At 39.1% G+C, this 27471-nt stretch overlaps 1 protein-coding gene across 1 annotated transcript; it reads left to right on the top strand.

Moving 5' to 3' along the window:
- The first annotated feature begins 2737 nt into the window (after positions 1-2737).
- Positions 2738-26347, top strand: LOC117291869 (EF-hand calcium-binding domain-containing protein 6-like). The gene is made up of 27 exons (XM_033773811.1): positions 2738-2843; positions 4679-4889; positions 5801-5916; positions 6157-6383; positions 6947-7150; positions 7459-7577; positions 8271-8395; positions 8940-9088; positions 10014-10124; positions 11006-11126; positions 11943-12113; positions 12748-12980; positions 13410-13577; positions 14317-14488; positions 15049-15297; positions 16804-17039; positions 17648-17863; positions 18329-18487; positions 19130-19357; positions 20080-20275; positions 20576-20767; positions 21942-22178; positions 22734-22928; positions 23894-24059; positions 24415-24499; positions 24952-25066; positions 25734-26347. Exons 2-27 carry the CDS (start codon positions 4712-4714, stop codon positions 26004-26006), a joined length of 4641 nt encoding a protein of 1546 aa, XP_033629702.1. The 5' UTR covers positions 2738-2843; positions 4679-4711; the 3' UTR covers positions 26007-26347.
- Positions 26348-27471: the final 1124 nt, after the last annotated feature.

Below are 27471 nucleotides of genomic sequence, written 5' to 3'. Positions count from 1 at the left end.
TTTTATTTTGACGTAACAACATGTAAACTGTACTGTGATTTAATTTATGACTTCTGTCTTTTGTAGTAAGACAGCAGTGGATGGGTGGAGGGGCCTGTTTGGAGCAGAGGTCATTAAAGGGACACGTTGCACAAAATGGCTGACCGTGTTAGTTCGCAGAGTAAATTCGCATGTTTCTGTGGATCATTGTATTCTACTTTTGAAGCATCTTTCTAACCATAATCTGCATTTCATAACAAATGGTTACAACACTTTTTTTGTAGACCAACTCGCCCTGTCCAAGGCAACGTGCCCCTTTAATCTTCATACAGACTATGAGTCTATAAGTATTCCAACTTCCAGGAATGTAGGAACCTTTTATTTAAGTTAACGTGTAAAGGTAAAAGCATCTTTGGCTTCAGATGGGCTTAAATCTTGCCAAGGCAATTTAGAAACTATTAAAGGCTTCCTGATGTTGAAGGCAAACAATCTTCCTAATTGGATTAAACTTTATAAATTTTAATCGAAAAAAATTACAGGCTGATTGTGATTTGAGACGTTATTGTGGAGTCATTTAAAAAAAATTCAGAAAAGAACCAAAATGTGGAACCATGTAACAAATATATGTGTCTGTATATAAACAAGATGATGTGCATATAAAGTGTATTAAAACAAAAAATGAAGCAGTATTTGTGCAGGATTGTTAAAAAATCATTAAGAGTGATGTAATGGTTTTGAGCCAATGCTGGCAAAGGTTTAAAATTGTAAACAATTTGTTTACTAATGATTTTCTTTTACTCTTTCTTTTATACTTGGTTTACTATTGTTGATAGGTGTACTTATTCAGTTTGTGGTTAAACACCATGTGTATACAACATCTTCTTTTCTGTGTAGATTAGATTTGTTCTTGAGAACTTGTCTTGCTAATTATTTTTATTCTGCGTTAGTTGAATAAAAAACAAAGAGATATTCTACACACAGAATGACCGCAAACAGAGCTCATTTTTGCTTTAGAAATTTTGTGAGCAAAATCTGAGGGTGATGTCCCCGTTTCAAATCGGCCACATCATGCGAGGTGGCATTGAACCTTGTCTTTCCTAAGGTATTACAGTAAAGCATATAAGCAGTATATGACTAAAGTGTGCAATGAATGTAGTATTAAAAGTAAAACAATATATTGAAACAATTTGAAAGTTTGTGCTGGTTCTTGAACTGTATATGTTGTTGTTTATTTGTCAACAGTTGTTTTTGATCCCACTTACAGCCATTGAACTCTTTCGGTAAACAGTGTTGTCCAAGGCCCACACTTTGTGTACCACAACTTCTATATCAAATAACAAACCTGTGAAAAGTTAGGCTCAAACGGTCATCGGAGTCGGGAGAAAACAACGGAAAAACCCACCCTTGTTTCCGCGCGTTTCGCCGTGTCATGACATGTGTTTAAAGTAAATCCGTAATTCTCGTTAACGAGAATTTATATTGTTTTGCTGTTTTCTCAAAAAGTAAAGCATTTCATGGAATATATATTTCAAGAGAAGTCTTTCACCATTGCCTTCTGTAAACCCTGTAAGTTATTTGTAAATCTGTGAACTTTTATTTTTTTTTCTGAACCGAAAGTGTCCAATGGCTTTAAGTTCTGAGCCCAATGACACAAAGCCTGTTTGTAAGCCCAACAATTTGCTAAACACAGAATAGCATTGCTTAGCAGAATCAGGTTACCAGCCCAAATTACATTAAGTTTGCATAGTTGTGGCTGGTGCCCGACTCAAGTTTTGCTTAGCAACGAACTTAAGTCAAGCAGTGTTTTCTGCTTAACAGCTTCATGAAATTGGGCCAAAATAACAAGTTCATATTTTGTATTAGGCCTATACACAAGTAGGCCTACAACACCCAGCAGGGTGGATATGTGCGCATTACAAGTCTTATTATTATTATTATTATTATTATAATATGAAATTGTTATTTTGTCTCAACTTTTGATTTATCAAGCAAAAAATAAAAAATAAACTCTATTGCTTTTCTTTATCTAGGCGTGATCCATTGCTTGCGTAACTAACAGGGCCCAATTTCATAGAGCTGCTAAGCACAAAAATTTGCTTAGCATGAAATTACATCCTTGATAAAAACAGGATTACCAACAAAATTTCCATTCGTTGCATATGTTGCTTGTTACTTAGTGGTGTTCAGATGCCTTTTGCTTGTCCTGACTAAAATCATGTGGAAATTTGGTTGGTGATCCTGTTTTTATCAAGGGAGAAATTTCATGCTTAGCAAATTTTTGTGCTTAGCAGCTCTATGACATTGGGCCAAGGTTGGATATGGACAATTTGCCAGAACCTCCCTAGAAGTTAAGATGAGTGTGACATAAAATTATTTAGCACAATAAAACAAGCAAGTTTATAGGTGGTATTACTGACCAACATGGTTGGTTTTTGTTTTATTTTGTCCTTGCTCTATGGTCATAAAATCTGTATGAATTTATATTTGGTTACTGAATGCAATGCATGCATTGAACAGCTTAATAAAATGTGTGGCCAACCCACTCGACTCCGAGCTAGATCTCTATGCATTGAGCTAGATCTCTCATATGCACTTTACTGCCTAGCAACCACTCAATCAACTGATTGATCACGTGGGTGGTACCACCACCACTGGCAACTTGTTGTTTGGTTGGCTCCCTTGACTCTCAACGTATAGCTTAGCATGGGCTTGCTGGTGTACGGGGTACCAACTGTGTAACTTCCCGTCAAAACTTAGCCGGAGCAGACGACCACACAGAGAAATAAATAAAATCTAGCCCATTTGACGGAAGAAAAACAATGCCTTGGTGACAAGTTTTGATCGTTGCACTGCAGATTAAGAAAGTAAGTGAAAATGGTCTAAACTTTTGAACATTTTATAATGGATATTATGATCTGGAATTGATGTGTTGTTTTTATGGGGGTATTTTTTATCACATCACATCGACATACACACACACGCTGCAGCTGCATCGGGATTCGCTGCATCTCCCGATACTACGCGGCACACTGGCCCACCACTGCACTGGGCCACTCTGCGCTGCCGGTTGGATGTCGGACACTTCGTACCTTTGCCACTTCGTACCCTGGACATTTCGTACCTTCGGGACACTTCGTACCGTACCCAAATTGGTCACTTCGTACCGTGGGCGGGGTACGAAGTGACTATCAGATAAGTCACTTCGTACCGTCAGCCGAGTCACTTCGTACCTTCAGTAAAATTATAAAAGTATATAACTGAATACCTCATGAATTGTTATTAATGTCTAAAATGTGAAAGTCCTTGTCAGTGTGAAGTTTAAAATATCATAATTTAATATTGTAACATTCGTGCGGATCAGCCATTCGTTCCAGTCAGCCATAGAGGGCGCCGCTCCGCTGGAAGTTTTTGAGGCCCGGTGTACATTACGTCATCCGATGTTTCCGGATATATAGGAAAAGATGGAATACCAGTTTTTAAGTGGTGGTAATGGGTCATTTGCTGTAATGGGTCATTAGCTGTTAATGTTTTGTTAACCACTGGTTTGCAAAAACCCCAACTCATCAATCACGAAGCGCATCATAATCAGTTGACAAGTAATTAAATAAAACACCATTTGGGTTTGATTCATTTTTATTTCATAGCCTACTCATCACTATCTCTTCAACATGTAAATAAATAAAACATTATTTGGATTCTTTTTTATTTCATACTCATCACGAAGCGCAACATAATCAGTGGATAAATAATTAAATAAAAAAACATTTGGGTTTGATTCATTTTTACTTCATAGCCTACTCATCACTATCGGTCAACATGTAAACAAATAAAACACCATTTGAGTTTAATTCTTTAATTCACAGCTACATGGATTGTCGAAACACGTAATATTATTATTAAGTAATCAATCGGTGCAATAAGTCTATTGGCAACACTAGCAATGTGACCCTTCAGGTTGATGCAAAAATTCAGAAACTATGCAGAAATCCTGAAGGTACGAAGTGTCTCGTCTGAAGGTACGAAGTGTCTCGTGAGAAGGTACGAAGTGTCTCACGGGAGGTTACGAAGTGTCTCAAGGGAAGGTACGAAGTGTCCAAGGTACGAAGTGTCCAAAGACACTTCGTACCTTCAAAAGGTACGAAGTGTCCAGGGTACGAAGTGGCAAAGGTACGAAGTGTCCTGACACCTGCCGGTTCTACGTCGGGCAGTTCCACAACTTTGGGATTCAGATGAAGCTATATTCTTAAATAAAAGGGCAACAATTGGGAGGTACATCACTTGTTAGTGACGTTTTCTGCAGTTGCAAACGACTTTAATCTTTATTAATTAATCAAACATTTAATTTTATTATTTATTTAACTAGCCTAACAATAATAACATGTTAAATGTAAAATTTTTACAATTCCAATACAACTTTCAAGGCAACCGATGACAAATAACACTAACATAACACTAGTTAACAAGACACTAAGTAAATTGCTGGTGTTTTTTAAGGGTATCACTCACTGTCTGTGGCAATTGGCACAGGATGCTGTTGAGGTCTGGCCTCAGACTTTGGAACTTGGACCTTGGATCTACCAAGTGATTTTTTTCTCACAAATGATTGTCAAAAACAGTTAAACTATTCATAATATTACAAAAATACACCGGCCATACAAGAACAATAACATTGTTTAAATTTATTTTATTTCTCAACCAGATTCTATAAATTTCTAGTCGTCCCTGACACAAGATGGCGTCTCCCTTGGTTATAGGATCTAGTATGGGAGGTCTCCGCCCAAATACAGGAGGAGTGATGTTTACACCAAGGGATATCCTCAAGACGTCTAATGGATTACGCACTCCTGGAAGCCGAGCATCCAGAGGATCGTTTGAATATGGTCGCCTAGAAGAAAGAGCTCCATCAAGAGGCAAGGAAGATGTGAAATTTTGAAAAAAAATTCAAGCAAAAAGGAGGACACAATCATTGCAATAAAGGGATGGGTTCAGACCATAGAGTTATATATAAGAACTAGAGGACGCACTAGCCTATATATGCGCTCCGGCATGCGCGCAGGCGGCCATTTTCTAAGTTGACAAAACTGGCATCTCACAGCGTGTGTTTGTGCGGCCATTTTGTAAGTTGAACAAACAGCATCGCGTGAGCGATCAATAAAAAAAACTCAAACGTATATTTCATATTCAACGGGCGTGCAGAATGACGCGCTTGTCATCTTGTGGTCCCGTGGCGTTTGTGCACGAAGCATCACTCGTGCGCCCTCTAGTTCTTATATATAACTCTTTGGTTCAGACCTGATACTTCATGGAGGCAACAAAATGATCAGATAAAAATTATGAATTTCAAATGTATCATAACCTAATTTAGATTTGTAGTGAAGAGCTATATTTTCTTTCTTTCTCTTTCCCCCAATGGTTTTAACCATGTCAGTTGCCTTTTAAAGTTTGTTGTTGAAATGAAATTGAAAAGTCCCCTCTCGCCTAAACCTAAAACAGTAAACTGATAGTACCCATGGTCAAGTGGGTAGACCTTTAGGACTTGCAATCACAGGGTTGTTGGTTTGATTCCTACAAGTTAATGGCTGATTTCACAATGACAAGAATTTTACAGTCTAATTACTGAATCACAACTTCTTGATTTGTGCAATTTATAATCAAAGATGTTTTAAATCAATGTTTGTATGAGAGAGATTGGCTGTTGCCAGCTTGGTAGTTATATCCTCTTGCATGATTTTACCAAGATCATCTAAACAAACAAATAAATATAATGTTGTTATTGTGCGAGAGCAATTCATAATAACTTGTGATTGTTCTTTGCATCCAGCTTCCTCAGCGCCGTTATCACCTGTCGCCCTCACCCCAAATCCCCAACTCAGTATCATTGAAGTTGAGCAGCTCATAAGAGACAAGGTCAGACAGCACTACCATGACTTGAAACAGGTAACTATAGACATCATTTAGCTTTAATTGTGTTCTTGGGAGATGCCGGCCTTGAAATTACCCACGGCACCCACAACAATTTGACATTAAGAATACTTCCCGACTTGAAATAAAGGCAGCTTAACACTCTAAAAAATAAATTGAAAACCAGTTTAGAAAATGTCCGCTGGAAAACATTCCATTCTTTCGAAACTGGTGATTCATCCTATAATGTACTCGAACACATCTCTCTTAATACAGGCGTGCCAGAATTACGACATCGATCAGAGTCTGACCATCACAAAGGGAGAGCTTCGGAGGGTCCTAGACACCTACTGTCACCCCCTGACCAGGGAGCAGTTTGATGCCGTGGTGGCCAAGGTACCAGCGAATGCCAGTGGAACCATAGTGTACTGTAACTTCCTCGATAGATTTGCCAGCAGCGGAGAAGGATCCAGGGAGTCTTGGAAAATGACCTCGGGTCATAGGTCAGTAAACTTTTCCTGTTTGTATTTACTTGTTTACGTGTTTACTTGTTTACCACAGATATTACAAGTCAGGTTCAGACTTGGTTTGATATAGACTTGTGGACAAGTGATGGTTTGTGTGGTGATTATCGAGTCGAGGGGTTGGCGTAATGGTTCAGGTCTCCATGTTTGAATATTGCTCTCAAGAGATCACTGCTCTCGCGCAAAGCTGCTGGCTGCTGACTACTCCCCGTTTAATGATACTGCACAGTGTGAGAGCAGTAGTCTCGCAGGGGCCAGCACTCTTGCGAGAATACTGCCGCTGTCGCGGGAATTGTGAAGAGAGTCAGAATGCTATCACCGCGACATACATTAGTGACTTTTCCACAAGTCTAGGTTTGATAGTAATATGTGTGAATAGATCAGAATTTTGTTTACATGTTTGTCAGTTTATGTACATGGTGGATTACATAAAAAGCTTACACTGTCAGCAACTGTTTTGATAGCAAAAACCAACTCTGTAATGTTCCTTTGAAGGAAAACAAATCATGTTTTGGTGGACTCATATTTTTTATTTAATATAGATATAGCTACACAAAGTCACCTCAGGATATGGGAATTGACGTCTTGGAGAGACAACTGCGAGAGAAGGTAGCGGGCAATTTGAAGAACTTCATCAAAGGCCTGCATTTATTTGACTACAACCGGGACGGCAAGGTCCAAAAACACGAGATGCGCAAAGTGATCGAGAATTACTGTTTCCGAATGACAGATGAACAGTACGACCGGTGAGTGATAGTCAAGTCTCTGGGGGTAACACAGGGGAAATATCTTGGCCAAATTTCATACTGATCTGAGTTTAAAATTACAATAACAGTTTTGGAAGTGGCCAAGGAGGGAAAAAAATTTTTTTCTCTTCAAATTTCTATAGTCTACATTTCGTGTTATACTTCAGCCCGCTCCAGTAAAACTAGCAGCCTAGTTGTTCACATTTTACTATTTGAAGCAGCAGTTTTTATCCTGCCCCATTGCAATACTCAGACTAGTGTTTAATCCTAATTGAAGATTATTTTTATTGGTTTTGTTCCTCTTTTAGATTATGGTCCAGGTATGACTTCCATCATAATGGTGTTGTGAACTACCGAGAGTTTCTCCAGAGACTCGGTGTGAACGTCAAACGTCATGATATCATGTTCCCGGAGAGCACCAAACCACGTGAGTCCCAATTGTCAACATGATGGGTTACTTTATTTTTCTCAAATGAGAAGCCAAGATCTTCATTAAACTTGTTGTGGACAAACAGTTTAGTGCATTGGGCTTGATGTCTAGTGATTAAGTCATAAGAGTGTCAGGGATGTGATTCCTCTATTTTCAACTGGAAATTCTTCTTATTTATTTTTGTACCTTTTATAATTAAGATCAAATTCATAAAAACATGAAGATAAAACCATAGTGACCGCCCCAGATTGCAGAGTAGGACTTTTAAAACCAAAGATAAAAATATATTTTAGCAGGCTTCGTGCACACATGCTTTCGCGCTCACAAGCGTTCACACTTTGCACACACAGTTCATTTTTTTTTTTTTAAGTCTATCACATCCATGGAACGGGGGCTCACACCCGTACAGGGCACTTGTGTTTCTTAGCAAGGTACTTTGAGGAAGTTGCTACTCATCAACCAGGAGTGAACTGGTTCTTGTGTGGGTGGAGCTGCCTGTTTTTTATGTCTGAAGAAGTTGGGCCCATTTCTTGGCAAATCCTCTACCAGCTGACAGATACAGTCCGATTGCCCTTTGAAGTTGTTGTCCATCCATTACAAACAGGAGCAACCCCTTAGACAGGGCCAGTTGGGGGCAGGCTTCTTCATAAAACACTAATCACCAATATATTTTGTTATTAAACTTTTTAGTGTCATTTGCGGAGAAGGAACAAAATCGACACAAACAAGTGGAACAGTTGGCTGTATTCAACGGATCGGATGATACCGTACGGGGGATGACCTTCCCTCAAATCGAGGCCGAGCTTCGCAAGCGGGTAAATGATTTATGTTTTCTATTTCACAGTACTATCAATACTTACTGAAAACTTAGGAACTTTCCTGGATTAAAAAAACCTGACAGTTTGTCCTCAAGGCAATGTTTTATGAGACATTGCATGACCTCCATTGGGAAAAACCTGAGGTGGGGGACGCAATTGCATTCATCTTAGTTTAATAACAATAAAGCCAGGTTTATACTTCCGGCGAATGCGATCGCGATGCCAATTTTTACGTCACAAATTCGCAACAAATAATTTTGAACAATTGAAATGTGTTCAATTCTTGTGAAAAACATTCGCAGCAAAAACATGGCTGTGACATCAAACGTCGCTTTGCCTTCGCATTCGCAGGGAGTACTTGCAGAAATCTCAATCATACAAGGCAGATTGAATAGAAGTGCAAAGAATATTGCCTTGTACCCCTTTAAGTGTTCCAGCGGAAAAATAATGGTGCTCTATAACAAGGAAAAAAAGTCTTAGGCAAAGTAAGATCAATTTATACTCTTAAACAAGCGCTCTTTCTTGTTTTTCACTTTTGCAGCTGAAGGAAAACTACATCAATCTGAAGAAGATGTTCATGGCCTTCGATGCGAGACAAGACGGTTTTGTTTCCCTTGAAGACCTGAAGAGCATCTTAATCCAGTTCACGCTACCGATGTCTGATCAGTTATTTCTGCAACTTATGGACAGGTAAAGAGACAGACACTGATCAGAGACATGTTGATGCATCTGATTTGCAACAAATTTCAAAAAGCTGATATAAGCATAATACTTTAAGATAATATGTTAATTTTGTATCGGGATAAAGAGTACTACTTCGTTTGTTCCCTTACCTGGGTGTGTAGTAAAGGCACTGGACACGTTTGGAAATTGTCAAAGACCAGTATTGTCACTTGGTGTATCCCAAAGTATGCATAAAGTAACACATCTGTGAAAATGTGCACTCAATTGGTCATCAAAGTTGCAAGAGAATATCAATCAATCAATCAAACGTAATTTGTATAGTGCCTAAATCAAAAGTTTGCTCAAAGGCGCTGAGGCACAGAAGAAATAACAAGTCATTGATGGTAGGCCTCCTGAAACAAGTGGGCTTTAAGAAGTGCCTTGAATGTGTTGATAGATGTTGTGTCCCTGATGTGATTGGGAAGTTTATTCCAGAGTTTGGGTCCGTATACCGAGAAGGCTCTATCGGCAAAAGTGATGTGACTTGTTCTTGGAACTACAAAGTATGGTGAACAGGAGCTGTTTGACCGAAGGAGTCTCCGTTCAGCACCAACTTGCAGAATGTCTATGAAATAATGAAGAAAAAATACCCTGTGACAGGTCCTGGACGAATTTGTGTGCTTTCAGATGCATCATATAATACTTCATCCAGGCCCTAAAGCCTTTTAATATTTGAGTGAGAAATTACCTCTTTCTCAAAAACTATGTTACTTCAGAGGGAGCCGTTGCTTTTGTTTTATACTATCAACAGCTCTCCATTTCTCGCTACCTAGTAAGTTTTTGTTCTGACAATTTTGTTTGAGTAATTATTACCAATAGCTAGTGGCCAGTGCCTTTAAAATTGAAAAAATCAGTGCAGTAATAAATGTTTCTGTTTTTTCTTTTGATTTAGGTTTGGCCTGAAAGCGTCTCACAAGATTCCCTGGGAACATTTTCTGGAGAAATTCCAGAATCCTAGAATTGAAGGAAACGGGCAGACCATCCCGATCAAACCAAATCACAAGTGAGTTGCACTTATTTAAATGTCAAACTTGTGAAGCATTTTATCAATGAATTTAGTACTCAATAAATGCATTGGTTTATAAAAATCACTATTACCAGTATCATTTTTGTAAGAAGGCTTTACTGTAGAAGGATCCTCAGGGCCAGGGAAAACAGCCCAATATTTAGGCTGAGCCGACAGGGTTAGGGCCTTTATATGGCCTTTGGGTTTGTTGCTATACTCTGACACTGATGACCTTGTATAGAAACAGGGGTCTCTCCAAGTACGTTGGGTTCTAGGGAGTTCTAATGCAATATTCATACAGTTTTCGTTTTAGCAAGATTGTACACTAGTTAATACAGGGATGGGAACGTCATACTTTTATCTGAATTCATCCTTTTCTGCCTGCCTCGAGAAAAAATTTGAAGCTGATATTTTCTCAATGTAAAAAAAAAACCCTTCTTTTTATCTCCTTCTTTTGTGGTGAGGAAACTGTTTCAAAAAATCTATAGCTTCAGCCGTCGATTTCACCTACCCTTCCTAACTTAGGACTAATCTTAGGACTTAGGAGGAGTTAATTTCCGTAACCATAGACGTTGGACGCATTGAACCCATCCTATGTTAGGACGAGTTAGTCCTAACTCGAGATAGGATTAATTCTAGAGTTTTGTGAAATCGGCTGCAGGGATTACCAAAAGGTTGAAACACCATCCTGAAGTACCTCCAATGTTTGGACCATGGTTTCAGGCATTTCAGAAGCAATACTTCTTACCCCTGTTAATAAAGGACGCAACTGTTGCAGTTTGCAAGTGCTTACGAATGTTGCTATTAAACTATTTTCCTGATTCCCTCCAAGTAGCGTTTCAAATCTTACTCAATGTTCTTTTCTGTTTGATGAACAGAGTGAATCCCATCCGAGAAGGAGACGGTGAGATGGAAGTTGAAGACATCTCAAGACTCCTCCATAAACACGTCACTAACATGTACCCTTCTATCAAAGAAGCCTTCTTGGCTTTTGATCAGGTAAGACTCGGCTTTTGAATCCCAGCAAAGTCTCTACGTAACCATAGGGTATCATCTTGCCTGTCTCCCCACTGTCCTGGGCCCATTTTCATAAAGCTGCTAAGCACACAAATTTGCTTCATAAAAAAAAAAAAAAAATGGCTTCATAAAAACAGGATTACCAACCAAATTTCCACGTGGTTTTCAGGATAAGCAAACAACAGCTGAATACCAGTAACAAGCAATAGGCAACAAATGGAAATTTGGTTGGTAATCCTGTTTTTGTCGAGGAAGAAATTTCATGCTAAGTAATTTTTTAGCAACTCTTTGAAATTGGGCCCTGGTTGCTCAAGCCTTTGCTCAGCATCTGACACTACTCGCCTTATGGAACCTAACTCTATCAAGGTTTTCAAGTTTGCATCGAGTTGCACCTTTTCACATTTTGCTCCCTTAACCTGGAATGCACTCACTATCTCCATCAGAGAATCTGACTCTTTAATGCAAATTCAAGAAGTGTGTTTTTTCCCAATTTGGTTATTGATGTAGTGGTGTCTTATAAATGCCTTATATGTACACAGATGTAGGTGTATGTAGAGCTTTCACTGAACCATCAAGATTTTAGCAAGAGGGCACCTACCTAACATGTATTTCCTTTTATTTTAAAAATATTTTTCACTGGCTGAACTTTAAATAAAGGAGGTTTGAACAAAAACTTTTATTTAACAAGCAGAATCAAACACAGAGCTAGAAAAACAATAAAAAACAAAACATGAACAAGTGAGTCTAAATTTTTCCTAGGATGGATTCTTAATTAATTTCTTATTTCCATTTTTGTAGAATCGAGATGGCAAGGTAACAAAGAAGGAATTGCGTAAGATCTTGGATAAGTTTACCATACGTCTGAATGAGCAGCAATTCAAAGGCCTCGTCGCACAGCTAGACCCGTACAATGACAACTGCATCGATTATCACACATTCCTAGATTTGTTTGAAGTTCGCGAAACGAAGGTGAGTGAAAAATTTTGACCTCCTCCAACTAAAGTCATTTACATTTTTTTTTTAGTGTTATTGGTATTAATGGTGGTCTTTATTTTCAAATAATGATCTTCAGGAAAGTGAAGTAGAAGACTTGCTCTTGTGTGTTACTGTTATTATTTTAACTATTATCATATTTTTCTGGGAATGCAACTAATGGCTCGTAAAATATCTTTGTAGAGAAGATGTTGAAGAATATTAGTTTTAGTTATTTAATTTTGATTTATTTGTACACACACCCAACAGCACAATTAGCGCCAAAAACAGGATAGGTAGGAAACGAGAAGAAATGTTCAGTTTTAGATGTGGGAGGAAAAACCCCAAATGGGGAAAACCTCAGAATAGGCATGAACTGAAAACCCAATCCACATACAAGGCCCTGGTCTGAGGTTGGATTTGAATCGTGGTCCACAGAGGTGGAAAACCTAAAAATAAGGAAGTCCTTGAATTGTGACCAAGTAAGGACATACGGCAACCAATTCCACTAGCAAGACTCTGCTTTAGAACATGTAGGATATGAACCGAGTTCACAGGGGTGAAAAACAGAGAAGAAATCACTCGACCAGTCTGTGTAACTCTTGATTCATTTAAATAAAATCTTTTACAGGAGGGTCACAAATGGTTAGACTCTGAGCATCGGTGGAATGACAGGGCACCAGCTAACCTTGCCTGGTCCACTGTAGAGGATATTCTACGAGAGAAGATAGAGGAGTACTGGAAGAGTGTGAGTTCAGCATACCGTCTAGCCGACCCTGAGGGGACTGGAGCTATTGGATACAAACCCCTGAAGAGAATTATCAACCGTCATGTCTTACCGGTCTCGGATGAACATTTTGATGTGTAAGTTGATTTAAGTATTTGAAGGCACTGGACACGTTTGGTAATTGTCAAAGACCAGTTTTCTCACTTGCATAACAAACCTGTGAACATTTGGGCTGAATTTGTCATTTGAAGTTGCAAGAGAATAATAAAAAAGAAAAAACACCCTTGTTACACAAATTTGTGTGCTTTCAGATGATTTACAAAAGGTCTGAAGTATTTTACTATTTTAGTGAGAACTTACCTCTTTCTCAAAAACTACGTTACTTTAGAGGGAGCCGTTTCTCACAATGTTTTATACTACCAACAGCTCTCCATAACTTGATACCAAGTTTTTATGCTAACAATTCTTTTAAGTAATTGATTACTAATAGTGTCCAGTGCTGTTAAGACTGCTTTGACTTGCAATGACCAGCACTTTCATTATATTGACATATTTTTCCCCACCAGTTTATGGAGTCAGTGTGAGGAATCACCAGACGGCAAGATTATATTTGGAGAATTCCTGGCCAAGCTGGGTGTTGACGTATCCCCTGGTGATCTCGTTGGTCCCAGTACAAGAATACAGGTCCTGAGTGATCTAAGTGAACAGCAGAGACAAGCTGACTTGGATATCAGGTTGGTTATTTTTTCTTTAAAAAAACATTTATTTATTTATTCAGCATACAAACAGTGCAAGCGCCAATAAAAGGATGGATAACAATATTTAACATTAAAACAATAAAAGGTAACAATTATTTATAGGAGGCAAAAATGCACAAGGCAAGAGGGTAAAACCCTAAAATAAAAACAGACAGAAAGTCTTCATCATTATTAAAAAAAACACCATCAATCCATCAATACAAATAGTTGAAAGTAACTCAAATGAAATGCTAACCTGAAATAAATCTACATCATTGACCAGCAGGTCTAAGGATTAGAGTAAGTGCATGGCTTTTGTTGCTCCAGGCCCATCTGGAAATATTTTTGTTGTATTTTTCCTGTTTGCGATGGCTGAATAAGTGATATAAAAAGTGTTTTTTGACTGGATGAGTGGTCTTCGAACAAGACTCAAGCTCTTATGTTTCTGTAGCTGAGTACGGGATCCAGTCCTGGTCATGACATGTGTGTCTTTAAAAGAATGAAGAAGCATTAGAAGAAGCACGCACAAAGCCCTGTTTTCGCACTCAAACATCCCGATAGGAGGAACTAAGAAGACACACTGGAGGCACATTCACCATCAAAATATCCGCAGAACATAAAGTAGAGGCTTTTATGAAATTGGTGCTGTCTTTTCTCAAAGAACTATTCTTGTGTCCTCACAGCAACACATTGCGAATTTGTTGATTTTTTTAATTTTTTTAATTTTTTTTTTTAGATTGACGAATGTTCAGCTGACTGCTCTGGAACGGACCGGTCAACTGTCTGCAGATGAAGTGATCATAAAGCTCAAGGATCGAATGGCTCAGAAGTCTGGACGCATCAGAGATAACTTCTTACGCTACTGCAAGAGCCGACGAGGCAAGCTGTACAAGAAGGAGTTCAGACAGGTCGGTGGAGGAGGAAAATTGTGTTCTTGGAATTGTTTTGTGGGATAGGAGAGGGTAGAGGGGCAGTCAATGTGGCTCAGTTCAATAAAACCTGGTTCATTTCAACTTATGCAACTTATGTGTTGCAAACTTTTGGCGTCAAAATTTGTATTGTTATCGCAGGAAGTATGAACCAGGCTTCACTCATAAAAGATTATGTTTTGGTGTGATCAGCCCAGACACAGCTGATTTGTAAACAGACTGTTTTCCAAGGAAAAAAAATGAAAAATATTTATTATGAAAAAAAGAAAGACTTGCATAAATGCATAATTGGATATAAATCCTGTCTGCCCTGAGCCGACTGGGTCTTTCTTGGTACTAAAAATCCTTTGACTGGGTCATTCTAAGTTTAAAAATTCTTTCTGCTGAGCTGACTGGGCCTTTCAAAATTTTAAGTTCTCGCCTGAGCCGACCCGGTTTTTATAAGTAAACAAAAAAAGTGTCCTTTTCTGCTATGAGTTGACGAAATTACTTACCCATAAGACGATAATTAAAGCCAGCTTTTCATGTTCTAACTTCAGGTCTTGAAGTCCTTTGGAATGTACATGGAAGACGACCAGTTCAGTAGCCTATGTGAGATTGTTGGCTTCAACCGTGGTCCGTTGACGTACACAGACTTTGTAGAGCAGTTTGAGGATCCTAGAGCGAGAGGTCCCGGTGATGAAATCACGAGGGTACCCAATCATCGCTATACGCATCTATTGACACAGAGTATGACATCTGGGGAAGTAGAGGGTCTATTGCTGGACAAGATGAGACAGGCGTTTGGGGTAAGTTGGTGGATTGGATTGAGGGTTTGGTTAGAGGGGGTGTATGAGAGGTCCTGGTGATGAAATCACGAGGGAACCCAATTATCTCTATACGCATCTATTGACACAGAGTATGACATCTGGGGAAGTAGAGGGTCTATTGCTGGACAAGATGAGACAGGCGTTTGGGGTAAGTTGGTGGATTGGATTGAGGGTTTGGGTAGAGGGGGTGTATGAGAGGTCCTGGTGATGAAATCACGAGGGAACCCAATTATCGCTATACACATCTATTGACGCAGAGTATGACGTCTGGGGAAGTAGAGGGTCTACTACTCAACAAGATGAGACAGGCGTTTGGGGTAAGTGGGTGGAACAGATTGAGGGTTTGAGTAGAGGGGGTGTATGAGAGGTCCTGGTGATGAAATCACGAGGGAACCCAATTATCGCTATACGCATCTATTGACGCAGAGTATGACATCTGGGGAAGTAGAGGGTCTACTACTCAACAAGATGAGACAGGCGTTTGGGGTAAGTGGGTGGAACAGATTGAGGGTTTGAGAGGATGGGGATTGATAAACTGCATGGGTGCTCTTGTAATGTCGGTCGATCAGTTATCACTTACGTGGCTTATTGAATCAGTTTCTTGGGTTGAGCAAAACATTGCGACTACCAACATAACCCTAAATTGATTAGTTGGTAGAGCACCAACATGTTAATCCGGAGGTCGTTGATTCAAATCCTGCTCTTGTCAATAAGTGTTTGTTCAACACAAAATTTGCTTAATTTTACCCAATTAGTTTCCCTTGTGGTTTATCAATTTCATGGCCCCGCTTACTTTAGCAAAGAGTTTGCTAACACTCAACGGAGCAGGGAATTCTGCACTTACATCAAGCCTATTTCACAGATTAGCATTTCACAGGATTTTTGCTTGTGCGCATGCGCAATCCACGTTTAAAGACAGTAGACACTATTGGTAATTGTCAAAACCAGTCTTCTCACTTGGTGTATCTCAACATGCATGAAATAACAAACTTGTGCAAATTTGAGCTCAATCGGTCATCAAAGTTGCGAGATAATAATGAAAGAAAAAACACCACACAAAGTTGTGTGCTTTCAGATGCTTGATTTCGAGACCTCAAATTCTAAATCTGAGGTCTCAAAATCAAATTCATGGAAAATTACTTGTTTCTCGGAAAACTACGTTACATCAGAGGGAGCCATTTCTCACAATGGTTTATACTATCAACAGCTCTCCATTACTCATTACCAAGTAAGGTTTTATGCTAGTAATTATTTTGAGTAATTACCAATAGTGTCCACTGCCTTTAGTCTTTGTTTACAAACCTATCGCATAAATTTGGCACTTGCCCTGTTGACAAAAAATAATGATTCTAAGTGCAGTATTCGGCGGTAAGCAGAGTCATGAAATTAGGCCCTGTGATAAACTCAAAATCCAAACCTACAATCCACCAAAAACAATTGCATCCAAACCAAAGACTTTGACATTAATTCTCACCCACATAATAGAGCCTCCGCACCACATTCTACAAGTTGGATGACAATCACGATGGGCTCGTCGAGCAGGAAGACTTCCGCCGTCTGATGGACACCTTGATGTTCACCATCTCGGACGAGGAGTTCAAGAAGCTGATGAGTAAGCTAGGCATCAACAAGCGGACCAAGCTGAGCTACAGGGACTTCCTGGACAGGTTCCAGGTGGTGGACGCCCCGGGGAGCCACAAGTGGCTGGACTCTGATCACAGGTATGACAAAACACCACGCATGAGGTTAGATTGCAGGAGGAGGTTGCTCATCTTATCCTGTGCCGCGTGCAATATACTTGGCTGTTTGTGTGCATTGTTTCATTATGGGGTGCGTGGCATCGTATGGGGTGTCGTCCGACCGGATAAGAGTACCAAACTCAAGCTATGGTGTTTCTTTCCAGCAGGGTGTGGGTTCGAGTCACAGTCGTGTCCCTGAGCAAAACACTTAACTATAATTGCTTCTCTCAACCAGGGGTAAATGGGTACCTGTAAGGGCAGAGATGGTTAATGTGATTGATTTAGCTCAGTAGCGCATGTTTGTTGCACAGGCTGTATACACCCCAGGGAGCTGAGATGGTTTAAAAAAAGGAGTTAATTTAATAGCCCAGCGACAAGGGGTATTGATGTTGGAGCGCTTTGAGAAGCCCTTCATGTGTGAAAAGCGGGATATAAAAACTGGTTATTATTGTTATTGTCATTATTTTACCTCTTTAAGATTGCTGTCGGATGACATGCAAAATGAATCAGTTTCTAAAGATCTTCTCCACAGGTCGTCACATTCTCGACGTCCAGGTCCTGATATTTTTTTATCATTTTCCCGTTTTCAGGTTTAACAAGACCCACGACCCAGCTCAACTCGCGGCAGATCAGGTTCACGATATCCTGGTGACCAAGGCTCAGCGTACCTACCAAGACCTCGCCAAGGCTTTCATGACCATCGACAAGAACGGCAACGGAGTCATCACTAAGAAGGAGCTGAGAGATCTACTCTATACATTCATGCTACCCATGACCAAAGACGAGTTTGAACTCCTATGGAAAAAGTGAGTTGTGTCATTTTTGTCAGAAAGTGTACATGCCTTCATTCCAATCATGCCTCTTGAAAGACTCAATCAAAGTTAATGTGTGAACATTTTTGCAAGTTTACTACTCTATTTTTTCTTATGCAAAGCTTCAAACATCACTTTATAGAGAGACCAATGAAGAACTCACTCCGTGGTAGTGAAGTTAATAACGATCCACTAAAAGCTAAAGTAGTAGTCCCAGCCGCTTTTTTACCTTCCGCCCAGGTGGTAGTAAAAAAGCAGGACAGTTCTTTTCAGAACTGAGAAGTCTCCCGAACTCCGAAAATCTACTCGGCGGTAGTAGAATACAAAGCAAGAAAGTTCTCTAAACAAATATATATACCTGGCAAGCAATGTACCTCAAGATTATAAATCTTACAGATTATAAATCATTGATAAGGAAAGGAATATAGTTTAAACTTTGTTTTTTTTTCCCCTTCACAGGTATGACTTTGACTGCAAGGGTTACATCGACCATCAACATTTCCTTTACATGATGGGCAAGTCGTTTGCTCCAGGAGACGAGATTGGAGTCAGTCGAAGAATCGTTGAAGATTCCCATGAGACTCTGGAGAACCATCACATTACGCAACTAAATAAACAGTGAGTATAGTACCTCGACTCATGCAGTCTGTTTCCCTGCTCAAGCAAAAGTGGGAGCCAGGGTGTTTTCCCAATGACTTGTTTTTTAAACTTGGGGGCATTCTTGTCCTTCGAAAAAAAATTCAAAATCCTTGATAAAACATTTCATTCTTGTCCTGTTCTTCTGAGATGTGTACAGGTCCTCATTTTTGTAAATCCTGTAAGCACAAAAATTGCTAAGAATCAAAAACTCTTGCTTAGCAGAAGCATAATACCAGCCGACATTTCCATCAATTTTACATTGTTGTGACGGGTACCCCATTCACTTTTCACTTAACAGAGAAATTTTCTAAGGTTTTTTTGCTAAACAGCTTTATGAAAGTTGTCCCTAATCAGTCGAACAGTGTTTTTGATTGAACGCAAGTGGTTGAATATTAATCCAGTCTTCCACAAACCCATCATTGTTTTTCTTGTCTCACATCCTCAGAACATCACCGTTAACCAAGCTTCTAATGCCACCTTCATCCAAGCTTAGCAAAGAAATTTGCTAAGATTATCTGCTAAACAGCTTTTTGAAATTGGGCCCTAATCAGTCGGACGGTGTTTTTGATTTGGTACAAGAGTTTGGATATGAATTTATACTTAATTTTTCTTGTCTGACAGAATGAACATCACCATAAACCAAGCTTCTAACGCCACCTTCATCCCGGCTGACCAGCTAGAGCAAGCCCTCAAGGATCGCTTCCGGGATAAGTACGCCTCCTTTCAGAATGCCTTCAACCAGCTTGACCTCAGCAAGACGGGCTATGTTACGGTCAAGGAGCTCCAGAAGGTCCTGTTGGACCACAACTATCTGGTGGATGACAGCACATTCTCTGAGTTTTTACAAAGGTTGGTGTTGGTCAGTTTGTTCAAATTTTAGGCATTTTAGTTTGCCTTCGGATATCCTTAAAAGTCACTAAAAAGTCCTGGGCCATTTAGAGCTGTTCAGCAAGGAAAGAGTTATGAACCAGTTATATCAATGTAAACTTTGTGGTATTTCGGCTGGTAACACATTTCAGCTAGGTATGATTTGAGGTCTGCAATTTTTTTGTGCTTGCAGGCTTTATGGAATTTGGCCCTCGAAGATACAGATCACAGTAATCAGATATCTGTTGTGTTTCAATGATTTTCGTGACTAGGTGAAACTTGTCATTAATATTGTTCAAAGATATATGATACAATTGTTTATGCGACAAGAATGACAATGTTTTCTAAGACCCACTTAGGGGTCTATTCTTCAAATAGAGTCCAGGGGTAAGACCCACTATCTGATTCATGTAGTCACTGTTACATTGTTAACCATAGAAATTCCCTGAAGAAGTCAATATAAATACAGGCCTGATACTTCACGGAGGCAACGGATTGCCTCCGTTGCCCCTTGTCATTGCCTTGGTGCCCTTGAAATGCTCTAGTAGAAATTTACAATTTCCTCATATGGTGCCCTTTGCCAAAGAGAAATTGCCTTGGTGCCCTTGCCCTTTCAAAAACGAAGCATACAGCCCTGTAAATAATGGAAAAATACACAGAAATTTGGTTCTAATTCAACATAATTATTCTTTGTGTTTTTGTAGAATCGGAGTCCAGTCAGTGAAGGGCAAACTTTCCTATGCACAGTTCCTTGAAGCGTTTGACGAGGGTAGAGAGGCACGCTATCGGCAGAAGAACCACCCCGTGGTTCGGCCGGAGAGTTTCTCTCTACTAGGTCCGGATAAAGCCCTGAAGAAACTCAAGAGGTGGATGTCCACTCAACTACCAGTCCTTAAATCGGTAAGTTTTGACACTGCTCTAAAGTCGCTCTAGAATTGCAAGGGTTGTGGGTTCGGTAATATGCCTGTGATATTGTTTCACAGGATTCGGGAAAGTACCGAGTATACAGTGCTAACACACATCTGTGTATTGGTAAAAAACAAAAATTAATATTCTTATCCCGATGCAAATTTAACATTATATAAGTTTTGAATTATCAGTCATCTGAAAACTCTGCGCAGAGTCAAAATTATAAAACACTCAACAGAGCCAAGAGCAAGTTTGGAGTGCACACATTTATTGTTTTTTCTCTCACTGCAGGCATTCGGTGCTTTTGACAAGGACAAGCGAGGGCGTATATCCGCTCCGGAGCTACGTCGAGTGTTGGACAACTTCTGCTTCAAACTAACAGACAAGCAGTTTAAACACTTGATGACAAAGATCCGTGTGAACTCGGACTTGACTGTGAGCTACATTGCATTTCTGGAAGAGTTCTCAACCAATGAAAATGAGGTATGAGTTGTCTTTTGGGAAATTTAATTTTGAAATTAGCATTTTTATTTCTGCAATCTGAGTCTCGACCTGTTTCAGGCATGATATTGTTTCCACTTTAGTCTGACATCCGATTTGTTGGCACTCGGAAAAGTATGAAAAACTGTCGTATAGATAGCCTGAAAAGTCAAGTGGAGTTATTTGATCAAGAGTGTTCAAAAATAAAAACTAAAAACATTTGTTTAAAGGCAGTGGGCACTGTTGGTAAGACTAACCTTCACTGTCTCAACATGTGCATAAAATAACAAACCTGTGAAAGTTTGAGCTCAATCGGTCATCGAACTTGCGAGATAATGATGAAAGAAAAAAACAACCGTGTCACACGAAGTTGTGTGCGTTTAGTAGATAGTTGATTTCGAGACCTCAAGTTCTAATTCTGAGGTCTCGAAATCAAATTCGTGGAAAATTACTTCTTTCTCAAAAACTATGGCACTTCAGAGCGAGCCGTTTCTCACAATGTTTTATAACATCAACCTCTCCCCATTACTCCTCACCAAGAAAGGTTTTATGCTAATAATTATTTTGAGTAATTACCAATAGTGATCCACTGCCTTTAAAAATATTTATTTGTGGACATTTGTTAAATGTGATGAAGTTTATCCTCATTTCAGTTTAACGACCTTTTAATCATTATGGATATGAAATTACAATTACGATAAATTGTAATTTAATCAAATCTTACTCTAAACGAGCCTGCCCATTGATTTTGGTCCAGATGACTCGGTCTGACATGACTATTCAGAGATTTCAGAACTGGCCAATCCGATGCCCGCTTATACCAATTGTATAGTCACTAACTCCCAGACCTGGGCCCAATTTCATAGAGCTGCTTAAGCACAAAATTTTGCTTAAGCAAAAAAAACCTTGCTTAGTAAAATCAGAATACCGGCCAAGACCCACTCAATTGTTATGCTAAGTTAACAACAGCTAAATACCAGTCACAAGCAATATATATGGCATGACATTTTTGCCAGTTACATGGGAAATATAAGCAAGCTATTTTTGTGCTTAAGCAAATTTGTTTCCTTAAGCAGCTCTATGAAACTGGGCCCTGTTCTAGTTAGACAAAGGTTAGACATGGAAAAAACAAATAGAGGCATGCAATTATAATCCCATCACATTCATTTTTCTGCAGATTGCAAACAGCTGGTTTGAATCTCTTAACAAAGTCGAAGAGGAGACGACCCGTCAGTCGCCACCGTTGTACACCCTAGAAGATCTGCAAAAGGACATCAGGATGGCTGTAACGGCGCGCTTCTATCGTTTTACGGAGAAGTTTGGCGAGGTGGACTACGCTAAGATCGGAGTGGTGTCCAAGGAGGATTTCAGGATGGTGATGGATGAGATTGCATTCAGGATGAATCCAGATCAAGTAAGAAACACAGGGGTGTGATTTCCTTGTTTTTCACTGGAAATCTGTTTTTTTTTTTTTACCCCCTACCCATTTTTTTTATTTGGTTGTACTTTAGAACTAAGAAAATGAAGAAAAAACTGTAGCGACACCCTAGGTTGTAGAGAAGGGGTTTTAAAACCAAAGATAAATGTATCCAGCAGGCTTCGCACTCAAAAGCTTTCACGCTCGCTCATAGCTTGTTTTGTTTTCTTTTTTCTTTTTCACTGACAGCCTATCACATCCTTATCACATCCAATTGTAATCTTAACATCAAAGGTAGCAAGTTTCCCCTATTTATTTTTTATTTGTATACAAACCCTGCATGATTTTGTTTGTCGTTGGCATTTTCCCATTCACCATAGGTACAAAACTGTATGCTTGCATAATTATTGGCAGGCTTCTGCCCACCTTTAAATAGTAGAGATCACCTGCTACAAGAGGATATAGCCAAAAATATTTGAAGTATATTTAAAAAAAACTTGAATCCCTCCCTTGGTTTATTTGACCCTTTTTTTATCTCCAATCCTCTTCCAGCTCGACAGTCTGTGGAACACATTACCAGTCAATGAGTTTGGCAACATGGAGTATCACAAGTTTCTCAAGCAGTACACGGTGGACAACTTGGATGTCTCTAAGTTGGACTCATTATCCGAGCTTCCTAGAGCCTCCTCCGTTCATCCAGCGAGGCAGATTGCAACCAGTCCAGCAGTGAGAGCATCCAGTAGACTGGTGAGTAGGTTTCGCTCGGCTCCCATCGGTCTCATCCAAGACCGCTGGAATAGGCTGATGAGCTTGTACACATTCTTGTTCAGTATGTTGTTTAGTATGTTGTAAAATGCTGGTCACAAAAAGCAAATAAAAACCTCTGTACCCCCAGACCAAATTTCAAAGATCTCCTTAAGCCAAAAACATTCTAAGCGAGATTCTGCCAAGAAAGGGATCTTTCGCAAACAAAACTCAACCATTTTGTAATAAGCAAAGTTGTTTTGTGCTAATCAAATCTGTTTTAAATCTGGCTTAAAATTGTTCCTGTTTGTTGTCAGAACTTGTCACCACACAATCCTGTTTATGGAAATCCAAAAGCTCACATTCTTTGAATCGTAGATCTAAAAGAACTCTCCATGAAGTTTCATGTAAAACTGCTACACTTCGTAACAGTCCAGTCCCCTACTTCAACAGACTTATCAACAACTCTCTTAGTTCACTCTCTCCATCCTTGTAACATTGTGTGTTTTTGTGTGCATTTTAGAACATTTTAGAATATTGATGTGATTTTTATACATGGTCTCCCTGGTCAGTGTGCTTCTTTCTGTGCAATATTTGTATGTGCTTTGTGCATTTTGATTTCCTGAATCTCTCTCTGTTTTTATTTAAATACAGTTTACAAATATTCCTGTTGTATTTCTTTTAATTTTAATGTACACTGTTTTGTAATTCAGCCAGTAGGCTGCAATGAGCAGATTTTTTAATAAACCATAATAATAAACCATAATAATAATAATATGAGTTTGTAAGGTATCAGCTCTGCAATGAAGAAGATTACATGTTTTTTTTTTGCAGGGCTATTGTTACAAACCCATGGCCAATACTTAAATGAAACCTACAAAAACACAATTTGTTCTGAGCCAATATTTAAACTGAAAATCTATCTATAAATTCTCTTCTATAATCGTATCTTTGACTGTATGTTACAGTCCAGCAGGATGTCCATCCAGCGTCTAGCCACGCCTCTGGTCAACGCTGAGAACGCTGAGCAAAGGCTGAAACTTCAAATGGGTAAACAGTGGAAAGAGGTCCAGAGATTGTGTCGTCTTAAAGACCCTGAGAGCTCAGGAGAAGTAGATGGAGAGGACTTCAGAGGTGAGTTTCGTTGTCCTCCGACTGATTTGACAATAATTTTATAGCAACGACTTCAATAACACAAAGGAATTCAATATTAATGATCGAGTGCAAAAAGTTGGGAAGGTAGGGCATTTTGCTCTTCCAGCCAGGCTCCTAGTGGATGTTATACATGCCTTTATCCTTACTGTGAAGGGGGGGTAATCCTGTTTCAGCCCCATGAGTAGATGGCAACGTGTCCCTGGTGACAGTTGATCTAGGTTGATAGCCCAAATCTGTTTAGTTTAGCCCTCAACCATTGTCACACTGAAGAGGTCGTTCTTCCTAGTAAGTTCAGGGATATCTCATAATTAATTTTTTTTTCTTTTTTTTTCAGGGATCCTAGAAAGTCTTGGTTTTTCATTATCTGGTGATGAGTTTGATCAGCTGACTACGAAGTACGACTTAAAAGGAAATGGAAAGTAAGTGATTAAAATAAACTTCTCAAATAAATTGAACTGTGAGGGTTTCCTAGTTCAGGACTTGCCCAATAAACTATAAAGTTGCCCTTAACATGTTTCCATTGCATTCACAATTTTATTTAGTATCTGTCATGTCTGTATTAAGAATTGCAATTGATTAAATACTGGATGTACTTTTGGGGAATTATCGAAGAACAGTATCATCACTTGGTGTGTCCCAACATGTGCGCATTAAAGTAACATACCTGTGAAAGTTTGGCGCAGTTGGTCATCAAATTTGCAAGAAAATAATGAGATAAAAGAACACCCTTGTTGCATAGAATTTTGTACACATGCATAAAATAACAACCCTGTAAAACGTGGTCATTGTTTTGTCATTTAAACCACATCAATACCAGACTATTGAGATTATTTACAATTCATTTTTGGTTCCATTTTTTGTTGTTTTGCAGATTTTGTTACCTGGATTTCTTGAAGCATTCCGTACTGAAACTTCAACCAGTAGCTGAGGAAGGTGAAGACAGACCCTCCATGTCTAGGCATAGAATACATCCATCTAAGATCCCGGTAAGAAATACTTACACTTGCATCCCCCTCCCTCCCCTATGTATTTTGACAGCGACATAATACAGTGGCAACACAGTGTATTCACATTACGTACATTTGTGCCAAAGTGTATGGTTGTAATATTATGTGGGAAGTGCTGGAAGGGTCTTGTATTAACGTGTTTATGGATTGGTGTATTTCCTTACCAGTTGTAAATTTTGTATCTTTTAGTATTATCTTGTTATGCGCTTGTGTACATTTTATAAAATGGGCGCAATATAAATGAATAAATTATTATGTGAAAGAGGTCCAGAGGCCTGATACTTCATGAAGGCAATGAAGTCGATTGCAGTAAGGACCAGCCGTTGATTTCACCAAACTCTTCCTACTTTAGGATTAATCTTAGGACTTGGGACGAGTTAAATTTTGTATCCAAAGACGTGTGACGCATTGAAGCCATCCTGAGTTAGGACGGGTTACTCGTCATAATTCGAGACAGGATTAATCCTAGCGTTTCATGAAATCAGCTGCAGCGGTCGCGAAAATGCACTCAAACTTACACTCTGCTGAACACAAACCTTGAATCCGCTGCGCTTGACGCATAGCCACAACACACCACAAAAACTGCATCAAATAAAAAGGTGGACATCTAATTAACCTCTCCTCTACCCCTCTACTCCTATTCCAGACCAAACCTGGATCATCTAGTAGCGATATGATCCAAGCAATGCTGAGAGTACGGGAGTGTATCATCGACAACTGGAAGCAGATGAGGAGAGCCTTCCGGGGGATCGATCCATCCGGGACAGGCATCGTGACCGCCATGCAGTTCCGCTCCGTCCTGCGTCAGTTTAACATCAACATGTCGGAAGATGAGTTCTTTCATTTGATGACGTACTACGATAGGTGTCTGGAGGGTAAGATCTCGTACAACGACTTCTTAAGGGCTTTTCTACAGTGAACATTTTTTTGTGGGATTCAGATTTTTGCTTGAAATGGAAGGTACCGGCAAGTCAAGGTGAGGCTTATTTATTTATCGGGAACACCGATTTTATCGTGTGTAGAGATTGTACTGTGTGTTCATATGGTATAAAGATGGTCTTGGTGGAAAACTTCCCTTGAAACATCTTTGCTTGAAATGCTATGGTTTTTGAGAGTGAGTGAAACAACTTTAGATCTCGCGAGACCAAAACTCGTTTTAAAATATTGACAACTATTTTCTTTTGACTGGGATGGATTATTGAGCCTAAACTTTCACAGGTTTGATATTTCATGTATATGTTGCGTCACAAAAAGTGCGGATACTGGTCTTTAACTACCAATGTTGTACATGAACTTTAAAGGAACATGTGCCTTGGATCGGACAAGTTGGTCTTTGAAAAGCGTTTGTAACCGTTTGTTATAAAATGCATATAATTAGAAAGATATTTTTAAAGTAAAATATAATGATCCACACAAGTATCACTCGAAATTACGTGGGTTTCCTTTTACCTCGTCGACAAACACGGTTGGCCATTTATGGGAGTCAATTTTTTTACTCCCATAAATGGCCGACCGTGTTAGTTCGCAAAGTGAAAGGAAAACAACGCAATTTCGAGGCAAATTTGTGTGGATCATTGTATTCTACTTTTAAATTATCTTTCTACCCATATGCATTTTATAACAAACGGTTACAAACGCTTTTCAAAGACCAACCTCGTCCGATCCAAGGCAACGTGTTCCTTTAATGAAATACCCTGGTATTTGTGAAAGGAAGATTTAAACTCTTTGTTATTATACAGAATGAATCTAGCTAAACAGACAATCATAGAGGAAACCAATAGAGAACTACTCTTATGCTAGTTTTGTTACTTGTCTTAAAGGGTAGGTACACGTTTGGTAATTACTCAAAACAAACTTAAAAACTGACTTTATAGCGAGCATTGGAGAGCTGTTGATAGTAGCATAGATTTTGAATAAGAGGTAATTTCTCACTAAAACAATAAAATACTTCTAGCTAGAAGTCTTTTATTCCTATCTGAAAGCACACAAATTCGTCCAACAAGGGTGTTTTTTTTCTGTCATCATTTTCTCGCAACTACGATGACCAATTAAGCTCAAATTTTCACAGGTTTGTTATTTTATGCTTTTTAAATGTTGGGATACACCAAGTGAGAAGACTGGTCTTTGACAACAACCAAAGGTGTACCTTCCCTTAAAAAGAAAAGGGGCCAAAGACCAAACATTGATGTCCGTTAGCATTGAAAGTTTCTGTTAAGAAAACGGTCATTTAACTAATTCCAGCAGCCTTTTTACATTGATAGTTGACTAATTTCATAAAATTTTTATTTTGGAAGCTCTCGTATGCTTAGATTTAGACGTTGGGTAGTTTGTTGTATTACATCCCAGTAAGAAGAAAATAACCTAGTTCTTGAAAGCGTACATGC

This window comes from Asterias rubens, chromosome 6 (genome assembly GCF_902459465.1).
Source record: "Asterias rubens chromosome 6, eAstRub1.3, whole genome shotgun sequence".
NCBI lineage: Eukaryota > Metazoa > Echinodermata > Asteroidea > Forcipulatida > Asteriidae > Asterias > Asterias rubens.
The sequence above is the reverse complement of the archived record's forward strand: the minus strand, read 5'-3'. Positions and strand labels throughout refer to the sequence as shown.